Here is a 17,040-nt window from a genome sequence, read left to right as displayed (position 1 = left end):
AAAGCAACATAAATAATAAGGTGTGGGCATAAAACTGAAACCAGTTAACATTATTCCTAAGTTCTGTGCACATTCCATTCCTATAGTACTGATTATCCCAACAATGTCAAACAAATTGACACATACCAGTTAATGCATTGAACACATAAGGCTACAGGTTATAAGCAGTGAGATACCTAAATCAGCACATTAGGCAGGTAATGTAGCCTAGTTTGAGGGCCAGATTGCATGAGGCCTCATAGATCACAAAACATCCTCAGCAGAATCTAGGGTTTAGTGATCGTGTCATCCTATTTGTAAGTAAACAGTGTTTTCTCCAAGCCCACGGACATTTAGAAGAGTATGTAGGGTGCTGGAGCACCGTCTCGCCTCCCACATGTATTATGGTAATTGATTGTCCAGGGGACATTTTGGTGCCATCTCCCCGGCATCTGCAAAAGATGGCATTATCGTTGGGGTGACACCCAAATTCTCCTGGCAATACGTCAGGTGGAGAGCGTGGCCCATTCGTCCAGCCTTTCTTCTCTGTGCCACACAAGTAGAGCAGGGAAGACAATCAGTCCTGAGTGAGCCTCAAACTCCACTCCCTCACAGGCTCTGGACTTCTCCCTGGTTGGAGGGGGCCATGCTGAAGAGGATTCCTTAGAGCGGCTGCAGGGCACAGTCTCCACAAAGTGAAGAGTGAGCACTCTGGGAGATATTTGAGCGTTTCCCTTGCACTCCGCAATGCTCACTTGCGATGACTCAGACTTCAAAGGGGAATGAAAGTGGAAATTAAGTGCTCACCATGCCCTAGGAACTTGAGAGGAAAGTGCACTTTAAGCGCTACCATCAGGCATAAGCACAAAAAGAGCCAGGGGCAGGAAACATACCAAAACTCACACGCTGGCCCCTCAGAAAACACAGGAGGGAACACAAGACTGGCAGCAGTGGGCAGGGAGGCCAACACGATAAGGCACTTTTTGGCGGTTCCTCTTGGCAGTCCAGCAGTGCCTACGTAGTCCAGGGTCGGGGAGCTGCTGGCAGAAGGGCAACAAGCAGACAAGCCATCCAGTGAGTCCTTTATGCCACCCAGCTGCAGCAGGTAGCAGGACAACAACAGAACAGTAGTCCAGATGAGTCCTTTGTGCAGTCCAGCAGTCCTTCTGACAGAGGTTCAGTCCCAGTTCCAAAAGTGCCCTAAAACTCATTAGGTCAGCACCACAGTACTTATACCCCGGTGCCACGCCTCTAGAAGGTGGGAGAAGTTTCTTGCAAGTGCTGACCAGTTCCAGGTGTTTCCCTCCTCCCCTAATCTGGCTCCAGACATCAGAAGGGCCCTTTGTGTGAGGGCAGGACACAGACTATACAAGTGTAAAGTGTGAACGCTCTCTGCCTCTCCCAGCCCAGGAAGACCATCAGTATGTAGATGAAAGCAGATGTAACCCTGTCACACCTAACCCTTCCTGACCAATGGCTGTCTGGAGAATATGCACAAAGTGTAGCTGTCACTCTGCCCCAGACGTGGATTAGAGTCAGGCTGCAAAGCACTAGAGATATAAGCACAGAGAAATGCCCACTTTCTAAAAGTGACATTTCTAAAATAGTAATTTAAAATCCACCTACACCAGTAAGCAGGATTTTTCAATATCATTCCAAACATACCAAACATGTCCACAGTATTCCTTACAGATCAGAAATTATCAGTTAGACATGTGTAAAGGAAGTCCCAATGTAAACCTATGAGAGGAACAACACTCACAGTAGTGAAAAACAAAATAGGACACGTAACCCATAAAAATATATGTCCTACCTTTTAAATACACAGTACCCTGCCCATAGGGCAATCTAGGTCCTGATTTAGGGTTGACTTAGCTGTATTAAAAAGGGAGTTTATGACTTGGCAAGTAGTTTGACTTGCCAAGTCAATGTGGCAGTAAACTGCGCATGTAGGCCCTGCAGTGGCAGGCCTGAAACAAGATTGAAAGACTACTTCCGTGGGTGGCGTAATAAGCGCAGCTGGCCCCCTAGTAGCATTTAATTTAGAGGCCCTGGGTATATGGTATAGCACTTTACAAAGGACTTACAAGTAAATTAAATGAGCCAAACAGGTGTACGACAATTATACCAAGTTTAAGGGGAGAGATCACATGTACTTTAGCAGTGATTAGCAGTAGTGAAGTGCCCAGAGTCCTAAAGCCAATAAAAGAGAGTCATAAAACTAGGAGGAGAAAGGCAAAAAGTTTGGGGATAACCCTGCAGGAAAGCCATTTCCAACATGTGCAATCTGAAAATGTATTACAGTAACAAGCTCAGAGAAATATTCAAGTAGTACCCCTGGTCAACTATTTTAACACTGTACCTGCAGCTCCACAGCAGTGAGGTATATGTCAAACTCACTATAATCCATGTAAAGCTTGTCAAGTTCTGACTCAAACTTTTGGATGTTTTTTGGCTTGATCTGGTCTGAAAATGGCCAACAATACTTAGTTGAAGCAACAAGTGCGAGGGGTTCTGGCATTACTGACACAATTTTATTTCTCGCTTTATTCTATTTCCTGCACCTTTCTTACAGTCAAGAGGTTGGGGTGACCCCCCTACAGAACTTTCTTCTCTATCCAATACTTTAGTCTGTTTTAAAACATAAAAGTCGTCAAAGTAGTACAAGCCTGTTTTATTTGAGCAACAATAGTATAAAAAAACATTAATTTCCATTGTAACGTGTGTCTGCTGAGTTTAGCCCTTTCTAAAGTATGTCTTCTATGTTTAGTCTACTCATGGTCTGTTTCATGTTTACACCCTTCATGCAGCTGCACCACATGCAGCTAGGCCACACCTTCTCTGAACAGAAACCTCACCCAGCCTGAGCAGCTCGCATGGTCACTTGTGAGTGGAACCTAAAGCGAGACCTGTGCTAAGGTTCACACCGGCTGCGTCCTCCTCCACATCAGGATGCGCAGTCCCTTGCAGGAGCTAGTTGGATTTAAATATTATTTCTCTCTATATGTTATGGCACAGACAAATCAAAATTGAAAATGCCCAGGGTAAATACAAGGGGTGGGCGGAACTTGTGGAATTTCACTCTGCAGAATTCCACTGCGTTACATGGAAACTCTGTGAGAAATAGGCACGTCATAGTGCTTGTGCAGATTTTTAGAGCCGGAAACTTGATCCACGCTGAAAAACCAGTGCGAACGGCACCACGGGGTGTGCCAGAGGGTGCTCCTGCTCGAGTTGATTTTACTGCTGCTCGAGTAGATTTTCTACTCGAGAGGAAGCTTCCTCACCGTGAACAGTTGTGACCACCCGTGAACCGCCCTAGATCAGTCATGGTGAGAAAATCTCACGGGTGCCTCCTTAGTGCCCGAAATTTGCGCTAGGTGACACCAATTCTCCTTCGCATCTGCCAACGTCCTTTTGGCAAGCCACGTGTAGAAAAAACTCTGCCACATGGGGGTTGATGGAATTTGTCCAGAACTGTGCATTACAAACTTAAATGTGGAGTGGACAAAATTCTACCAACTCCACTGGTGGAGTGCAATTTATCACCCAATCCTAGAAATGACCTGATGCTAAGAATAATTTAGTCATTCTATCCATCACTGCTAGGTTTTCCATTTTATTGGTTGCTCTGTTCACCATCAGGTCATTCTATAAGTTTTTGTGTTTTTTTGTTGTGTCCTAATGAGGACTTCCAACGGAGTTTTCAGAGCACGTGAGGTGGACGAAGACTATTTGAGTGGATTTGGAAAAAGATGGGAGAGGAATATAAAGATGGGCTGGTAAACCAATTACTGTGACTCCGATAAGAGCTTTGGATGACATAGCCTAGACAAAAGCAGTGGATATTTTGCAGATTTGCAGACCTTATGGGTGATCATTTTCCTCCCTCTGAGTCACCAGGAAGAAGAGCTATAGGTTTGGCCCATGTGTTGAAAGTCTTCAACTAAACTTGCATACCAGCCACAGTGTGATGCTGGCTGGCCTCAGGGCTACTTTAGTTTTTGGGTTAAGGCAACTGGATCTGGTGAACTGAATAAGCTCTACAAACAAAAATCAGTTAACTCAATATTGTGTGACACATTAGAGTGTCTCAAAGGGATTAAGACTGGGTCGGGTGAAGATTATGATTTTGAAATGGTACTGCAAGATGAAGAAGCTGATAGTGTATAATTAAATTGACAGGCGAGGCAGAAGAAAGCTCAGAAATCTTGAACATAGACTGTGGACTCAAAAATATCAAGCGTTCTTCTGAGGTTTTACGTTTAAAAGGTAATTAATTACATGCACATCTAAAATGAAAATGTTGTTTACTACGGTGTCTGATGTAGGACCAGGAGGACAATATTAATGTTACATTTTTAAGATTACCACTGGAAAAATTATTTCTATTTAAATTCATTGTATGTAATTTTATTATAAATGGGTATCCTGAAAATCTGCCACGAGCCGACCCTCCCCAGCCAGTGCTGAATGATCTTATGTTACGTGTTCCTCTCCTTTTTGGTGGTAGAGGTTCACACCAAAGCAGTCTGTCTCCTTTGAGGACCTACATCTTTCATATGTTCGATTATCCTGCACTAAAATTACTACAGCATTATATTAAGAGTGTGGATATCATCAACTGAATGTGTGGAATTTTCAACGCAGGCATGTATTCGCTTTTTGCCATCTCTTTGTACAAGGATGCACACAAATGTATATTCTTTGAATAATATACATGTTGATGTAAATCACAATTTATGACAGGTCAGGAAAACTCATTGTATTAGAGAAGACACTTGCAACAAGGGTGTCACATAAATTAATAAAGCACAAGGCCAAACAGTATCTTAAAATCTGCTCCCAGTAGTATTGACTCACGAGGCCTGTGGGATCTAATGCACCAGTTCATTGCAACTCTTTGGGTGCTGTATTAGAAACTAAAGTGTTGTTAGGTCAGCTGAGATGTCTGCTTTTCCTTCTAGCTTCTTGCAAGATTTGTTCAGAGTTGTATGATGAACTCAGATGATGTTTGCCTGAAACAGAAGAACTCATATCACTGACATATTTGAAACTTGGTTTAGTTGGAGTCGAATAGTTGTTGAAGTGCCTTATTATGTAATGTGGAGTTTATTTCGCTACTTTAACCACCATTACCATCACAGCCATTGCTACCACTCTCTCTCACTTCTGTGTAGAATTTATTCATCACCTTATCTTAGATATTTGGGGCCGGGTTACTCCATCACAACTGTGAAGGATATCCCACCCGCCAAAATCTAAATCCCGTAGGACATAATGGGATTTAGATTTCAGCAGAGGGGATATCCTTCAACATTGTGATGGAGTAACCCATCCGCTAATATCTAAATCAGACCCATAGTCCTCATCAGAGGGCTTCCTCTTACAAGTAAACTGTGATTCGCTTATAACCACTCTTGTATGATACAGGATCAAGATTCCACAAGGCACTTATTTTAAGGAATGATAGACACAGATATATTACACAAAGTTCCCCACAAACCTTCATTCTTTTGAAGGAGGACACACAGATCAACTACAGACCAAGGATCACATCTCCTGCAAGGCTCCAGATTATTGAGGAAAGACAAAGAAAAACTTCACAAAGGGGTCTAAAGATATAGCTCACTACATTTCTGATGAGACTCCAATGGATTGAGAGAGGATATGCAGTCAAATGAAATAATACTAGTATCATTCAAATGAACATCAGTTTTACTTTACGATTTCAAACTAATATACCTATCAAAGTCATTTAATTCATTAACAGTTTTTAGCTTTATAAAAGGTTTTCTCAGCAGACAGTTTTTTAAAACTCAAACTACATTTTCCAACAAGAGTAAAGTTTCAGGACCTTTAAAATCAACTCTGCCCATCAAGCCATTGCAACAACACTGCTTACTATGGGTGCAACCCCATCATGCCTCTTCTATCTCAAAGTAACTCTGCCACTTTCACAAAAGAACGCAGCTCAACAGGATTGCCTTTCTTTTTAAATGGAAGTCTCTAACTGCAAGAGACATCGAGGCTGGTAGCACAGAGTCAGAAGACAGGAGCGAGGATCCAAACAAACGGGTATGATGGATGCCTACTGATGCAAACATTTATCTTATAGTAACGCCATCACCCGTTAACATTTTCCATCTTTTAACTGTAGAGTACCCACAGTTCTCCTTTAACAGGGTTTAGAAGTACCCCACAATCCCCTGTAAAGTTAAAAACAAACATGATTAGATTAGGTGAGTCTATGGAAAAGGAGTTCGGGCTATATGTATGGAGCCCTGCATTTGAGAATCCCAAATAGCGATTTTCACCAAATCGCTATTTGGGATTTGCAAATGCGATGTAACAAGACAATCGCAAAATATTGTGTAATTACCCAAAAATCACAATAGCAAATAGTGAGAACCAAGTAGCGATTCGGTAAAAAGCAAACCAGTATTTGGTAATCGCAAATTGCGAATTTTGTATTCTGGAGCAACATGATGACATCCCAACCAGGAGGGAGTCAGTGCATGCTGTTTCCAGAAGGCTCAGCCACAGGAGCAGGCAGACATACCTAGCACAGCACCAGGGAGGCCCTCGGGAGAGTCAGCCAGGACCAGAAGACACAATGGCCACTGAAGGGAGTGGCAAAGACACAGGCGGAAGACAGAAAACTCAAATTCAGTGAGCAGGAATTGGAGGTGCTCACAGAAGAGGTGGTCAAGAACCGTGATAAGTTATTTGGCAAAAACTCACTCCATGTCCCGGAAAGTGAGAAGAGGAAAATGTGGAGCGACATCCAAGCTAAAATCAGCATGGTGGGCGTTGATCAGTGTACGACAGAGGAGATTCACAAGCGCTGGTACGACTTACAGTCACGTGCCAAAGAGAGAGTAGCAAGCAGGTTGACGGAGGCAAGGAGCACTGGCGGAGTCAGAGAATCAAACAAAAATTCACACCCCTCAATAACCATAAACCAATCTGACAAAGCTCACAGCAGCAGACCATGAAGTAGATGTCCACTAAAAATATTGATTAAATTGAATCCTCCCACTTCCTCACACACCAACAACTTTCATAGATTGCCAAGTCACTTTATACACTAAACATATGTCTATCCATTATGTGTAACACCACGCTGATCTGCCCGCTTCCCACCTGATCACAAAGTACACAGAACATCATGGCAGGTACAGCCTACCCCCTTTTGCTCACAAACTGACCAGATACAATATTACTACAACCCATTACACTACACAGAAAAACTACACCTTTCCTCTAACATTTCCAATGAGGGACTGGCTAATGGAACTATTTAATGTTCCCTGCCCCGGGAGCTGTGCCATGGGCATACTTTCCAGGTTACCATGCTGGAGTACATGGCTATGCACCTGTATTCCATATAACAAGACAGCCTGCCCACCTGCTACACGCCTCATAATATAGGTCTGGGCAGAGTTTGTGGAGTCGTACTACGTGGAACTATGCAAAGTGGCTAAAAAACATTGCCACACTGTGATGAGTTTCAAAGGCAGGCGTAGTTTTCCCATTGTGCCGGTTCGCATTGAGTTTTACATCAAATGCAATGCAGAGTACGTTCTCACATCCAAATTGAAGCACGAATGACACCACGTGGTTCGCATGGTCACAGCCATCGTGTTTGTTTTACTCTGTTCATGGTACTGTTTTTTTAATCCTTCTATATCTTTTTAATCCTTCGCCCTCCTAAATAATCTACCCCTCAGTTTTATTTATTATATTAGTGTGTGTTTTTGTCTGTGTATTTTACATTAAAAAAAATAAATTGTGTTGTTGTGATGTTATGTATTTTTTGTTTATTTTCCCCTTTACTTCCTTCCTTCTTTCTCCGGTTTCTTTTTACTTTCTTTACCCCACCCAGCGCCATGGCGGAGGAGGGCGGCATGTAGGGGAGATGTGGCCAGTGCCACCGAGGCGTTCAGCCCCGGACAATCTTTTGTGAGGTAGAGGTGGCAGCATAGAGGTGGCAGCACTGGCTTTTTTGTGTGCAGCGCCACCTCTCCTCCATGCTGGCATCAGGCGGCAGGCATGTACGACACACAGCCAGGTTGAGCGCGCCACCCAGCAGCTGACGGACCACTGGGCGGATATCCTCGACTGATAGCAGGATGTGCTCGACCTGTTAGACGTCGAGATTCCGGGGCTTGGTGAGTATTACTTCTATGATTTGTTGTGTTTGCAGTCTACAATGCTACTTATTTTTCCAATTATAATGATGCTCACACTCTGAGGTAAGTTATGTTTAGGTTAAGTAAAAAGTATTATTATGTGATCCAGTTTGAGCTAGGCAGGTGCGCAGCGCTACCAAATCGTACTCGACGGTGCTCGATTTGGCTGATTATTTAAGAAACAATTACAATGCACAATCCTCTGTCCTCCTGTCACCATAGTGAATTAGTGATATCAGTGAGTTATAGTTCTGTGTGACTTTTTTACCTAGCTCGTACACTCCCAAGCAGTTTCACAGTGATGTTTAGGACTAGTATTCATCTATGCATTGCAAAAAAGGGAGACTAAGTTGGTCCATCAAGGACGATGAGAAATGAGAATAGAATCAAAGATCAATCGCTGCAGTGCACTAGTTTCAAATGTAGTTTTCATTAGGGACATTTGGAGCAGGGATTTTAGGATTAGTATGGTCAATTCAACGATAGTCAATAATGGTACCATAGGCGATATGATTTAAATAAGTACAATGTTACTGCCTTTGCGTGTTATGATAACTGTGTGGAGATTAACTGTACCACATATCTATTGGTTTTATCTTCTTTATTTCTTAAAGCAGCAATGTAGGAGGCTGGCCTGGTTTGTAGTTAAATGTAGTAGTGTTCTAGCAGCTTAGGCTGATGGAGGTAGCTATAGCAGAGCAGCTTAGGCTGAACTAGGAGACATGCAAAGCTCCTGCAATATCACCTATAGTTACACAGTACTCATACACAAGTAAAGACGATACTCAGTGTTACCAAAAATAAAGGTATTCATTTGGATGACACAGTACCAAAAATATCTTAGAGACAATACTCCTTCTGGAAGTAAGTATTATACACAATATATACACTACATACCAAAATTAGACAAGTAAATAGTCATAGAACAATGCAAGCAATAGGAAATGCTATAGAATGCAATAGGAGAAAATAGTTCCGGGGCAACACAAACCATATACTAAGAAAGTCGAATGAGAATCACAAATTCCCCCCTAGACAAGTGTAGTGTGTGCAGAATCGCTGGTAGAGTAAGAATACAGTAAAGATAAGTAAATTACCTCTCCCCAGAGCCCAGAAAAGCAGGAGTAAAGTACTACAAGTTTCCTTAGAACACACTACACCTCGTGATTGGGATCTTGCAGCAGCCAACCAAGTCTGCAAAGAACAACTACTGGATTCCTGGACCTGAAGACCTGCAAAGGAAGGGGACCAAGTCCAAAAGTCGAAAGAAGTTCCAGGAAGGACAGGAGCCCGTGCCAACCCAGAAGAGGGTGAAAAGGAAGAGTCCACAGTTAGTCGAAGACTGCAGAAGTGCACCCTAGGAAGATGCCAATGGGTTCCTGCATGATGCAAAGGATGTCCCATCACTCGAAGATTGTTGCAGATGTGATTTTATGTTGGAAGTTGCCAACAAGCCTTGGCTACAACAAAAGTGTGTTTTGCATCAAAATGGCGTTGGATGGACCCAGGAGGGATCTGGGGGCCTCAATTCTGTGTGAGAAGGAAGAGGGGGCTCTCAGCACTTTAGAGAGCCCTCAGGTTGCCAGTCAGCACCCACGGAGGTCCCAGGACACGGGGACAAAGGAGGTGCAAAATGCAGTTGATGCAGCACAACAAAGGAAGGTCCCACGCCGCCGGAGAACAACTCAGCGAGTTGAGCGTTGCAGGATGGAGTGCTGGGGACCTGGGCCAGGCTGTGCCCAAAGGAATTTTGCAAAGAATGCACAGAGGCCTCAGGAGGTGAAGAAGACACAGTACACAGGCGTACCGTCGCTCTCTGGGAAGGCAAAGTCTTACCTCCTCCAAATTGCATCAGCAGGACCTCAGGACAGTCTGTCGATGATGTCTACCCTCTGTGTCCTTAGGAGCACGCTCGATGCTGTGAGAGGAGTCCAAGGGTACCAGTCGTCGTCTTGGAAGGTGCCTGCTGGAGCAGGGGAGTGCTTCTGTCACCCCACAGGAGATTTCTTCAGTCCTTCTTGTGCAGGATGAAGACAGGGAGTCCTCAGAGTGTGCACACTGTGGAAACTGTTTCAGTTGCTGACTTGGAGCAGAGGTTGCTGAAGAAATGTATCTCTTGTAGATACTTTGTTGCAGTAACAGCATTTCTTGGAGCAGGCTGCGGTTGATCCGAGGTCAGAGGACGCTGAAGTTGTTGCAGAGGATTCCTGAAGAAAACTTGCAAGCAGAATCTGAAGAGAACCCACAGGAGAGACCCTAAATAGCCCTGAGAGGGGGATTGGCTACCTTATCGGGTATGAACCTATCAGGAGGGGTCTCTGACGTCACCTGCTGGCACTGGCCACTCAGAGGCCTCCTGAGTGCCCCCACACTTTGCAGAGCAAGATGGCTGAAGTCTGGGACACACTGGAGGAGCTCTGGGCACCACCACTAGGGTGGTGGTGGAAGGGAAGTGGTCACCCCCCTTTCCTTTGTCTAGTTTTGCACCAGAGCATGGGGAGAAGGGGTCCCTGAACCGGTGTAGACTGGCTTATGCAAGGAGGGCACCATCTGTGCTCTTCAATGCATTTCCAGAGGCTGGAGGAGGGTACCCCTCCCAGCCTGTAACACCTATTTCCAAAGGGAGAGGGTGTAACACCCTGCTCTCAGAGGAAATGCTTTGTTCTGCCTTCCTGGGACTAGGCTGCCCAGACCCCAGAACGGCAGAACCCTGTCTGTGAGGTGGCAGCAGCTGTAGCTACAGTGCAAGCCTCAGAGAGCTGGTTTGGCAGTACTGGTGGTCCATGGTGGAGCCCCCAGAATGCATGGAATTGTCTCCCCAATACCAGATTTGGAATGGGGGACAATTCCATGATCTTAGACATGTTACATGGCCATATTCGGAGTTACCATTGTGAAGCTACATATAGGTATTGACCTATATATAGTGCATGCGTGTAATGGTGTCCCCGCACTCACAAAGTCCGGGGAAATGGCCCTGAACTATGTGGGGGCACCTTTGCTAGTGCAAGGGTGCCCTCACACTTAGTAACTTTGCACCTAACCTTCACTAGGTGAAGGTTAGACATAGAGGTGACTTATAAGTTACTTAAGTGCAATGAAAATGGCTGTGAAATAATGTGTGCGTTACTTCACGCAGGCTGCTATGGCAGTCCTGTGCAAGGGTTTGTCAGAGCTCCCTATGGGTGGCAAAAGAAATGCTGCAGCCCATGTGGATCTCCTGGAACCCCAATACCCTGGGGACCTAGGTAACATATACTTGGGAATTATAAGGGTGTTCCAATGTGCCAATTGAAATTGGTAAATGTAGTCACTAGCCTATAGTGACAAATGTAAAGGCAGAGAGAGCATGAGCACTGAGGTTCTGATTAGCAGAGCCTCAGTGACACAGTTAGTCACTGCACAGGCATACGCATTCAGGCCACAAACTATGAGCACTGGGCCCTGGCTAGCAGGATCCCAGTGACACAGTATAAACACACTGACACACACTCACAAACAGGCCAAAAGTGGGGGTAACCATCCTAGAAAGAGGCTGCTTTCTCACAAGCACCCAATGGCAAGAAGAGGGGCCGCGCGTGATGGGTCCCTGAAGAGCTATGAGGAGGCGCCGACGACCAGCGCCACTGCTGAGGGCTCTGCTCATCCCAGTAAGTCCTATTAGTTAATCTTATTTCCCCATCTTTTACCTCTGGCTACTATTATACTGCTTTAAATATATATATATATTTTTTAATACTACCTCCTTTTTTTCCAACTGTCCTATCCAATTTTTAATTCCTTATAATCTCGCATTATCTTTTTTTCTGTCTTTCATTGATCATTATTATTCACGCCTATCCTCGCACTTCAGTGATGCCGAACTATCAGCATCGAAGGCTATGGCTCTGCTCCTCCATTACGAAAAGGGTTTGGTTGGCTCGATCACCTGGCTTTTCTAACATTGTGAGCCAACAAAATTCCCAGAGTGATATTTTTGATTGAAGATACTGCAGTGCTAACCAAACTGTAGTGATGTTTTGCATTTGCCTTTTTTTTTATTAAACAACTAAAGGAGGTGTATCTGGCATCTAAGAGATTTATCATGTTTTTTCTAGCCACACCGACCACCCGTAAGGAGGAGACTCAGTTGGATGGGTAAAAGCAGCTGCAAGGATGGACGCTGGTATGTCACATTGCTTGCTTATTGGCATTTTCTATTATTTTACTCACTAATTAAAAGAGCGTTGTTGTGATTGTGAACTCCCCCTGCCCCGCTTTACCAGCTACAGCGGTGGTCAGCAAAAGCTCACATAAAGAACGCTAAAAACAATGGACTGATGGAAACGGAAAAGAATGGAAGTTTAAAAGAAAGGATGGGTGAAATGAGTGAAAGGAAAGGATGTGTGGGTGGATGAAAAGATGTGTGGGTGAGAATTGGATAAATGGATGGATGGGTGAAAGGTTGATTGAAAGAGAGGGTGGATACTGATTGGATGGATAATGGATTGGACATTTTGGTGAAAGACTGGATGAGAGAAAGTACTGCTTAAATAATGGTGGCCATGGGTGGATATAGTAGAACTATGAAAGGATGATTGAATAATTTCTTAGGTGAATGAACAAGGGAGCTCTGCTGGAGAGGGTCATGCTGCTTGCCCACTTCACTTATTTAGTTTTATGGTTATCAAAGCTATGGTTCGAAGTGGGAGTATTTTAATTTGTGTTCTAAACCCTTGAAACGCTGCATTGGTTAAGCGAGGCAGATATGTATCCCACCCCTCATCATTCATCAACCCCTTCCTTTGTATGGCATTTTGGCACCCCTGACTGAAGACGTGGATTATGGTTACATTCGTGCCTGCAGTGTGGGCTGTGCAATATGCGTCTGCCTCAGTTAATGCAGCATTTACAACGTTTTCAATGCATTGCAACATGTGTTGATTCCCACTCAGTCACCTCTTAGTAATTCACTCCTTTATTCTTTCCTAAGTTCTTCCATCCCAGCCTACCACCAAAATGGAAAAGTCCCTTCTTGGCCCATGCCGCATTTTCATGGCCATGTGAATTGTTTCCAAAATGTATTCCATGGTTTCCCATAACAGATTGATTTTACGCCTCTTCAGATTCTCTCCTTTAGACTTTTGCCTATACAGTGACTGAGTACGTCAAAGTTTAGGCAAATGATGAACTGATGATGATTGACACCCCCTATTCTACAGCAACAGCTGTACCTACCCGCCTAATCCCCCTGCCTTACCCTGCAGCAGATTATATCAAGTTTCCTTTCTTTACTGACCAGGGAATTAATTTGTTGGAATTAACTTGTGGTGGTAGGCAAGGCCAGTGAGTAAAGTGGGAGGGGTAAATGCCTGATTTGATTTCAAGTTTGGAGTAAGGGATACTCTGTCACGGAAGTGTCAAATACAATCTAAATAGCCTGTTCCTTTCCCTGTAGTGCAGTGCTTTATTTTCTCCACTGTCTACTTACGGCAGACAGGATATATGTATCAGCATTTTATACGTGATATATGTGACGTGGTATCTTATTTATTATTCAACTGCCTCTTTGGAGTCAAGGTAGAAACTAAGTAAAAGGCATTTTTAATTTGGCACAATAACTTGTACTTCATAGTTCATAAGGTCTTACTTATAAATGAGAGGTAATTTATTTTTATTTTTCCACTAAAACTGCCTGTTTAGTTACTAAAAAGCCATTAACAGGAAAAAAATCAAATCACTGTTTTTTAATCAGGTGTTATTCTGCCTTTATTCTTTTCTACCAGACAATCAATGCTTTTTATGTGAGGCATGTGTGGAAAAACAAATACAATTGCCCCGGTGACTCTCCTAATCATTATCACATCAAGTTCCAATGTCCCTATGGGACCAGCAATGTTCTGCTACTGTGCCACCTACTACTCACTTTTAAAGAAGTGTTTATTCAGAGCATTGTTTACAGTTTGTCTTTTTAATTTTTGTTTTTCTCGATATAGCAACTAATGCTGGTTGAGCAGCACCACCCACGAGGCAGGAGATAGTGGTCTGGCCGCAGTGGCAGAGGCTGGAGACTATACAGACTGAATTCCGGCGGCTGGTGGTCCTGGAGGATGAAGAGGTGGAAATAGCTGCCTCTGACCCAGGACCCAGTTCAGCAGCATTCCAGCCCCAGCCTTCCAAACATTATATCACCAGGGCCGCTGCCAGCTGTCAGGGGTCCTGACTGCACCTGCTGCCGGCCCTCCAGCTGTGACAGGACATTACTCCATCCTATCCTGCAGCCGATGGACCATATGGCGAGCCGGATCACCAGGATCATGCAGTACTTTGACCAGCTCTGGACCCAAAGAGACAAGGCCCTCTTCTGAGTCCTTTTTTATTTTTTTGTTTTGGTAGGAGGGACTTGTGGTGGGTGGGGAGTAAGTTGGGACTGGGTTTCACTTTGGACTTTCATTAGACTTTTTGGGGATGGGGCTACTTGTCTGGGAAGAGGTGGAAAGGGTGGGTTTTCTATTTGTTAAAAATAAAAGGGGATATTTTACTTCATTTATGCCTCAAATGTTTATTTTGGTGTTTCAGTTTGCCCTGCTGTTTTTAAGTGTAACCTGTTTTTCCAATCTGCTAAACCAACTAACTATATTGACCATTAGGGGATGATTACCTTTGCCTATTTTACCTACAAAAAACCTAGATATACACACAAACAACATCTTGTTCAGTAGAAGTTAATTACTAACTAAACAAGTTAGCTTCAATCCATAGTTCTTCTCTTACATGAATAGATGAATGGAGGGGTGATACCTCAATCTTCTTCCTGCAGGGTTTTCCCAAGGTGGCATCTTATCATAAGGGGGTGGTAGTAGTAGCAGGCTAGCGAGCTAACAGGTAAGACACAAGGTGCCACTCATGCCTATATGAACTCCAACTGCAGAATAAAAAGGGTAATCCATCACGGCCAACAAGATTGAAAGGAAATAGAGAGTTAATAGGTCATATATTATAAAATAACTTTAGGAAGACTGAGACCAGACTACCACAATGACAGCATCTGACGCACAAGAAAGAAGACCTGATAACATAATATGATAAAACAAAAATAGCAATATCAACTCCTTCTGAGCAATGGGGAACTATTATTTTAAACCTAAACTTAGGATATTGAATTATTGAGTCAGGAGAAGTGGGCTCAGGGTCAGGAGTGGCTGGACAAGGTTAAGCGTTTATTCAACACAGGGCCTTAATGATGATGTCGATTGGGGCGGTGTGGAATATTGCTCATTTAATAGATGGTCATGCAGTGATCTGGCGTTGCTTTTGCCATATCCTCCCCCGCAAGTGTGTGATCCATTTATGGTGTAAAATTAAGTCACACCACAATACATCACACAGCGGGGGAAGAAGTTTGGGGGCTGGATGAATGGATGGAAAAGTGCTATGGGGAACGCTGCGACAAAGAGAAACACTACACAAAAGAAACCAGAACAATATCCATTGGGGCAGTGAGCAGCACACCATCATCAGTCTGTTGTGGAAGGAAACAATGACGGAATAATTATGACACATTTCAATGAAATGCATTGCAAACAGTCCTTCTGCCCCAGAGAGACCAAAGATAGCATATCTCTAAACGTTATGTCTTCTAGGTTTGAAAAATACACATTATGGTGGATTGACATTAACCCAACCAACTCTAAAAATTATGATTGTATTGCCAAATTGGGTGGTCCATCTCCATTCTTCTTGGAATGTCCGTCACTCTTGGGTGCCTTGCTGAACCTGTCCGGAAGGTAAGCTGGAGTCTTGAGCTTTCACCAAGTTTTGATCGTGCAGGAGAGGAGTGGACTAGGAGAAGGTCTGCGTATTGAACAGTAACTGTATAATAGAGTAAATAAGAAGGACAAAAGGAAGCAAGGTAAGCTTCATGAGGAGTCTGGAGTATACCAAGAAGATTCAGAGGCAGAGCAAGAACATATGGAGGATTTTCAAGCTTTGAGCAAGCAATGCAGCAACCACAAACTCAGCTGCATTTCCAAATCAACGCAACTCTCTCCAGTTCACAGAGCTGAGTGAGTAATAGGCCTCAGAGTCGTCGCCATCATCATGGTTTCACTTTGAAGTTGATAACTTTCTCTCTCTAGCTGTTGAGGTAGTCCTACCATGATCCCTTCCATCCTCCTCCTTCTCCTGATTCTGAGTTACTCTGTCCCACTCCGAAACCGAGCGAGGTAGACCTATGTAGTACACTGCTGTTGAATAGCAAATAGAGAAACATAACAGGATTATTTTATGTAGATTTCTGTTTGGTAACTAAAGTGACTGGTCTGGTCTTTGAGGAACCAGAAAAAAGGAGTGGATTCTGCAGGCAAATTTCACTAAGTTTGAAAGGCTAATCACTTTTAGGATAAAATTATCACCCATCACCCCCAAACATTGCAAATCATTAAAATCATGTTTACAAATTTGTTGAACTCCCTCAAGACCCCATTTGTACGCATCCATGATCATAGTTTTCCAAATGGAATCCCCTCCTCTTAAAACGACATAGTCAATGATCTGTCTGTGCTGCTCAAAACAGACTTTGCAACATATAATAGGTTGAGTTCCAAAGTGTTGGCAGCTCCTCTATCAGGGCTTTAACTGGCACTGTTACCATGCTGAATAATCCGCAGCAGCTTCCAGGCTGTAAAAGAATGGCTGAAATGGTTGCAGATTTGTCAGCAGGTGGTCAGTATGTTACTGACTATGTCTCCTTTTTTGCGAAAGTCTTGCACAACCAAGTTGATGCAGTGAGCCAAACACAGGACACTGAAATAGACACTGTCTGCCATGGCCTTGACTATGCTACTGCCATTGTCCTTGGCAACAAATCCAGTTCAGAAACCTCTGG

General features: G+C 43.7%; 1 protein-coding gene across 2 annotated transcripts in view; it reads left to right on the top strand.

Moving 5' to 3' along the window:
- The window catches only part of CLDN16 (claudin 16), a 151,623-nt gene that overhangs the window by 120,064 nt on the left and 14,519 nt on the right, over positions 1-17,040 (top strand). Inside the window, exon 3 of one of the 2 annotated variants that reach the window (XM_069212787.1) lies at positions 4,165-4,251. The exons of the other annotated variant lie outside the window; for it this stretch is intronic. Coding sequence (XP_069068888.1) covers positions 4,165-4,251 — 87 coding nt within the window. The remainder of the gene's footprint in view (positions 1-4,164; positions 4,252-17,040) is intronic. 2 annotated transcript variants of the gene reach the window in all.

This window comes from Pleurodeles waltl, chromosome 11, assembly GCF_031143425.1.
Source record: "Pleurodeles waltl isolate 20211129_DDA chromosome 11, aPleWal1.hap1.20221129, whole genome shotgun sequence".
Taxonomy (NCBI): Eukaryota; Metazoa; Chordata; class Amphibia; order Caudata; family Salamandridae; genus Pleurodeles; species Pleurodeles waltl.
Note: the sequence above shows the minus strand (reverse complement) of the source record. Positions and strands in the feature narration are given on the sequence as shown.